The sequence below is a fragment of the Neophocaena asiaeorientalis genome, unplaced genomic scaffold (assembly GCF_003031525.2).
Source record: "Neophocaena asiaeorientalis asiaeorientalis breed wild unplaced genomic scaffold, Neophocaena_asiaeorientalis_V1.1 scaffold280, whole genome shotgun sequence".
Classification (NCBI taxonomy): domain Eukaryota; kingdom Metazoa; phylum Chordata; class Mammalia; order Artiodactyla; family Phocoenidae; genus Neophocaena; species Neophocaena asiaeorientalis.
In genome coordinates, this window is record NW_020185321.1 from 7,429,068 (window position 1) to 7,435,281 (window position 6,214).

At 55.6% G+C, this 6,214-nt stretch overlaps 1 protein-coding gene across 1 annotated transcript in view; it reads left to right on the forward strand.

The window, feature by feature from the left end:
- The window catches only part of RYR1 (ryanodine receptor 1), a 118,704-nt gene that overhangs the window by 8,108 nt on the left and 104,382 nt on the right, over window positions 1–6,214 (forward strand). Inside the window, exons 6-13 of the mRNA XM_024734132.1 lie at window positions 31–143; window positions 686–779; window positions 1,942–2,035; window positions 2,188–2,262; window positions 2,770–2,926; window positions 3,068–3,232; window positions 5,293–5,414; window positions 5,863–6,058. Coding sequence (XP_024589900.1) covers window positions 31–143; window positions 686–779; window positions 1,942–2,035; window positions 2,188–2,262; window positions 2,770–2,926; window positions 3,068–3,232; window positions 5,293–5,414; window positions 5,863–6,058 — 1,016 coding nt within the window. The remainder of the gene's footprint in view (window positions 1–30; window positions 144–685; window positions 780–1,941; window positions 2,036–2,187; window positions 2,263–2,769; window positions 2,927–3,067; window positions 3,233–5,292; window positions 5,415–5,862; window positions 6,059–6,214) is intronic.

The following is a 6,214-nucleotide window of genomic DNA, read 5'->3' on the forward strand; positions in this document are numbered from 1 at the left end:
GGGCAGCCCTCACCCCGCCCCCACCCATAGGAGAGGCCTGTTGGTGGACGACACACCCCGCCTCCAAGCAGAGGTCAGAAGGAGAGAAGGTCCGAGTTGGGGATGACCTCATCCTCGTCAGCGTCTCCTCTGAGCGCTACCTGGTGAGTAGCACCTCCCTCACCATAGCTCCTACTGCCCCCGGGGCTGGGGGCACACGGGATCCACCCCATCTCCTCCTCATTGGTTTGCCTGGTCTCTGGTCCCAACGTCCTGCCTCCCAATTTCCAGTTTCCATCCAATTTCTGGTTTCTGACGCCCCATTTCCTGACTTGATCTCGGTTTCTTTTCTTTTCTTTTTTTTTTTTTTTGCGGTACGCGGGCCTCTCACTGTTGTGGCCTCTCCCATTGTGGAGCACAGGCTCCGGACGCGCAGGCTCAGTGGCCATGGCTCACGGTCCCAGCCGCTCCGCGGCATGTGGGATCTTCCCGGACCGGGGCACAAACCCGTGTCCCCTGCATCGGCAGGCGGACTCTCAACCACTGCGCCACCAGGGAAGCCCGATCTCTGTTTCTTGATCTGTGACCTGTAATTTCTGGTCTCCTGTCTTCTGGTTTCCTGGCTTCCACCCTTGGTTTCTGACTCACTCTGGAACTATTGCTCATCCCCCATTATCTCTGACCACCACATCCTGGTTGCCCACAGCACCTGTCAACGGCCAGTGGGGAGCTCCAGGTTGACGCCTCCTTCATGCAGACACTGTGGAACATGAACCCCATCTGCTCTGGCTGCGAAGAGGGTGAGGACCCCAGACCTCTGACCCCTAACCTAAGACCCCCAAAACAGACCTTCAACATTGCCCCTCAGACCCCAAACCAAGATCTCCAAATTATGACCCTCATACTTAGATCTCCAACTGACCACCAATCTGGAACCCTAGAGCTCAGACCTCGAAACCTAAAACTCAGTATCAGACTCCTAATTCAGACCCCAAAGCTCGCATGCCAAACTCAGGTCCTGGAGGTCAGACCCCTAAACTCAGACCCAAAGCTTAGAACATCGAATCTGTAGCTTATCCCTCAGACCCCAAGCCTCAGATGACAAGCACATGTGACCTCAGCCCCCCAAATTCAAACTCAGATCCCCAAACTAAGAACCCTAATTCAGACCCCAAACCTCAGCCAATCAACTTCACACCTCCAACTTTAACCTCAAATCTCCAAAATCATCTCCCAGTTTGTAGACCCTCATGCTGAGACCCTAAAGCATGAACCCAAAACTTTGAACCCAATTCTCACACCCCAAACCTCAGAGCCCTAAGCCAGACCCAAGCTGAGATGCAAGCCACAAATCTCAAAACTCAGGCCTTAATCTCAGACCCCGAAACTCAGACCCGCCAACTTCTAACTCCTACAAAGCTCACATCTCCCCAGACTCAGACCCCAGAGCTAAGCCTTCCAAACCTCAGACCTCAGACCTCAGACACCAGCCTCAGACCTCCAAAATAACACTCAAAATTCAGACCCTGACTTCAGACTCAACCATCATACCTCTAAACCCAGACCCCCATATCAAGCCCTGGAGCTCAAACCTCGGAATCAGGGAACATTAGACCCAAATCTCTAATGACATTCTCTGAAGCCAACCTCGAAAATCCAAACTGAGACCTTTAAACCCCAGACCCACAAACCTCCCAGCCTCAGCCCTGCACACCCAGACCCCCAACATTAGATCCCCAACCTCAGACCCCAAATCTCATGCCCCTACTTCAGGCCTCAATCTGAGCCCAAATCTCAGACTACAACTTTGTACCTTGAAACTCAGATCTCCAGCTGCAGACCCCCAAACCCAGCCCCCAGCTTCCCACAGGGCAGAAGCAGGGCCTGCAAACTCCACTATGGCTCCCAGGCCTTTCTGGGGCTCCAGCTTCCCAATGACCACTTTCCTTTGCTCCTGTCCAGGGTATGTGACCGGGGGCCATGTCCTCCGCCTCTTTCATGGACACATGGATGAATGTCTGACCATTTCCCCTGCTGACAGTGATGACCAGCGCAGGTCTGGGCTTGGGGACAAGAGGGTCTGGCGTCTTCGGGCCAGAAGGGGGATGGCAAAGGTTGGCTAGGGGGGCCTGGAACCCTAGGATTAGGGATCAGATTCTGGGGGGCTGGAGCCTGAACTGTTGACCTCACTCTCTTCCATGTACCCAGACTTGTCTACTATGAGGGGGGATCTGTGTGCACCCACGCCCGCTCCCTCTGGAGACTGGAGCCACTGAGAATCAGGTAGGGGTCAGGGGCAGAGGAGGCAGGCTGGGGGAGGGGCTAGGGGTTCCTGGGGGCCCTGGGAGGAGAAGAGTGTCTTGAAGGAAGAACTGAGGAAGAGACTGGAGGGTTTTGAGGGAAAATCTGGGGAGCCTAAGAGAGCAATAAAGGTCCCCAGGGTCCTAGAATCCTGGAGGAAAAAGAGGTCTTGGGGGTAGTGGAGGTTCCTGAGGGAGAGATCAGGGTCTCGAGTGAAATTGTGGGGAAAGGAGGGGAGAAAATGACAGATCTGGGAAAACTGGAGACACTGAAATCATCTGGGCAGCTCTGAGGAAGTGGTGAGGGCCTGAGAGAAGATTGGGGCTCTTAAAGGAAGGCTGGGGGTCCTAAGAAGGATTTGAGGGCTCCAAGGAAGATTTGGGCACCCTGGAACAGGGCTGAGGGCTTGAGGAGGTTTCAACCAAGACTATGGTGTCCATGGGAGAACTGGGGGGCCTCTGACCTCTCCCTCGTCCTCACCCTCTGCAGCTGGAGTGGGAGCCACCTGCGCTGGGGCCAGCCACTCCGCATCCGGCATGTCACCACCGGGCGGTACTTGGCACTTGTTGAGGACCAGGGCCTAGTGGTGGTTGACGCCAGCAAGGCCCACACCAAGGCCACTTCCTTCTGCTTCCGAATCTCCAAGGTCGGTGGGGTCAGGATACCCTCCCTCAGCTGGAGCCCCAAATCCCGCCCCAGCCCCCCACCACTCTGCAGTCTCTTGGGGGGGGATCCCCCATTAAATGCACAAGCAGAGGAGGCTGACCTCTGTCCCCTGCCCCTGTAGGAGAAGCTGGATACGGCCCCCAAGCGGGATGTGGAGGGCATGGGCCCCCCTGAAATCAAATATGGGGAGTCCCTGTGCTTTGTGCAGCACGTGGCCTCAGGCCTGTGGCTCACCTATGCTGCCCCGGACCCCAAGGCCCTGCGGCTCGGCGTGCTCAAGAAGAAGGTGGGCACCTGGCAGAGGGAAGGGGTGGGGTACAGGCTGGGGCAGGAAGGGGACTGGGGGTGATGATGCTTGAGCCTTTAGGAGTTTGAGGTTGGGATTGAGAGAAAGACAAAGACTGAGAGAGAAACTGAGATTGAGAGAGACAGGAAAAAAGAAAGAATACATATATGAAGAGAAAGAGAGAAGTCTAGACAGACATGGGGACAGACAAATAGAGAAAGACAGAGACAGAGAGACAGAAATAAGAAAGACAGAGGTAGAGAGAAAAAGATGAATACTAACAGAGTGAGAATACCATTCAACCAATTATCGAGTACCCCAGGTGTTGTGGATGTATGTGTGGACAAATAGCTGAGCTATACAGACCTGTTCCCTGCCTTCCCTGTGCTCAGACACTGTGACCAAACCCTCTCTAATGAAGTACACAGTTTTACAACCAAACAGTGGGAAAGCTACATTTGACAGAGGGAACACCAGGTGCAAAGGCCCTGAAGTTGGGATGAGGTTGGTCTGTTGCAATCACTGAAAGGAGATCTAGTTTGGTTGGAGGAGAGTGAGCGAGGGGTGAGTCGTGGGAGATGAGGACAGAGAGGGGACGGGAAGAGATCAGGTAGAGCCTTGTGGGCCACTGGGGAGGGTCCTGGCTTTTACTCTGGATGAGATGGAACCACAAGATAGTCTTGAGCAGGCCAGGGCACGGGGGGTGGTGCCCTGATTCAGGTTCACAGGGTTCTTGAGCTGCTTATGGGAACAGATTATGGGGGTGGGCAGAGCTGGAGAAGGAAGACCAGGGCAGGTCTGCACTGGTACAGGTGGAGGATGACAGTAGACAGCACCAGGGTGGGGACTGTGGAGTGAGGAAAGGGGGCAGAGTCTGGTTGTATTCTGAGGGCAGAGCCAACAGGATTTTCTGACAGATTGGATATCAGGGTGAGACGGAGAGGGACTGAGGATGAGACCATGATTTTTGTCCTTTTCTGCCCTGAGCAGGTGGAAGGAGGGAAGTGCCATTAACTGAGTCAGGGACAGCCAAGTATCAGCTCAGGAGGACGGGCCCCAATGCCTAGAACAGAGCCACTCAATAGACTTGCTGAGTGAATCAGTGAGAAGACTAGGGCGGCACCTGTTTGTGAAAATTGAAGCTGAAGTTGGATACAACAGCAGAGGATGTAGAGATGGGCCTGGGCCAGAGAGGGCAATGTGGGAGTCGTCAGCAGGTGGATGGTATTTACAGCTGCTGGATGGGATGGGGTCCTGGGGAGGTCAGCTCAGGGGCAAGCCGGCAGCCACGATGGTCTCACCTCCCAGAAAGGTGTTCAGGCGTTCTGTCTGGGACATGTTAAGTTTGGGGTGCCATTAGAGCTTTCTGGTGGGGGGATGTTAAGTCAGTAATAGATACAAATGGAGAGGGTCTGGCCTGGAGAAAGACAAGATAGAGAGAGACAGAGAGGGAGAGACAGGGAGAATCAAAGAGGGACAGGGAAAGAGAGAAAGAAAGAGAACAGATTGCTAGTGGGAAGCAGCCACATAGCACAGGGAGATCAGCTCGGTGGTTTGTGACCACCGAGAGGGGTGGGATAGGGAGGGTGGGAGGGAGGGAGACGCAAGAGGGAAGAGATATGGGAACATATGTTTATGTATAACTAATTCACTTTGTTATAAAGCAGAAACTAACCATTGCACAGCAATTATACTCCAATAAACATGTTAAAAAAAAAAAAGGAAAGACAGAGGTAGAGAGAGAGATGGACATAGCGACAGAGAGGGAGAGACAGAGCATGGGATAGGCATGAGAGAGACAGAGACAGAGACAAAGACAGATAGACAGAAACAAAGAGGACAGAGACAGAGTGAGAGGAGAGACCTAGAGGGGGGGAAAAAGAGAGAGGGGTTGAGAATGAAAGACACAGGGACAGATGAAGAGGGACGAGGGGCGGAGCTGGCAGAGAGATTCCGTAGAGGATGGGGGCAATTTGGGGGCTAGAGTCTGGGTGGAGGTCTGGGGAGCATGGCCCTGGCTGGCTGAGCCCCTCCTGACGTCTCTCTCCCACCACTGTCAGGCCATTCTGCACCAGGAAGGCCACATGGACGACGCGCTGTCACTGACCCGCTGTCAGCAGGAGGAGTCCCAGGCCGCCCGCATGATCTACAGCACTGGCGGCCTCTACAACCACTTCATCAAGTGAGCCACCCGGCCCGCTCGCCCTGGGGGCCAGGCCACACCTTGACCCCACGCTCCTGGTGTTCATGCACCAGTCCATTTAATCTCTACCTCTGACATTCACACCTCTCACATACACAGACTCCTGACCTCTACATACTTGACCCCTAATCTGACCTCGACAGCTATGACTTTGACTTCACACCCCTGACACCCTCGACCCTGGACCTCCCTAGCCCTGACCTCTGCTTTCATGACCTGTCCCTACACAGGCGTGGGTCCCAGGCCCAGCTCTGCCCTTGGCCACTGGGTCACCTCGGGCCAATCAATGCCCTTCTCTCTCTGCGTCTCACTCTCTCTCTCTGTTAAATAGGTGTGTCTGTGGGAGTCTGGCAGGGACCGGGGGTGGGTGGGGGCGGGACCCTCACAGTGTCACGGACCCTCACTGATGAGTGCGCGGTCTCCGCAGGGGCCTGGACAGCTTCAGCGGAAAGCCGAGGGGCTCGGGGTCTCCGGCTGGCACAGCACTGCCTCTCGAGGGCGTCATCCTGAGCCTGCAGGACCTCATCGGCTACTTCGAGCCACCCTCCGAGGAGCTGCAGCACGAGGAGAAGCAGGGCAAGCTGCGCAGCCTGCGCAACCGCCAGAGCCTCTTCCAGGAGGAGGTGAGGCCGCGACCCGGGAGGGCGGGGTATGTGGGCGGGGTCGGAGCCTTCAGAGGGGCGGAGCCTGCCGGACCCTGGGAAGCGGTGGTCTGAGAGGGGGCGGGGCAGGTGGCGGGGCAGGAGGAAGTTCCTGGCCTGGGTGAACAGGGCGGGGTG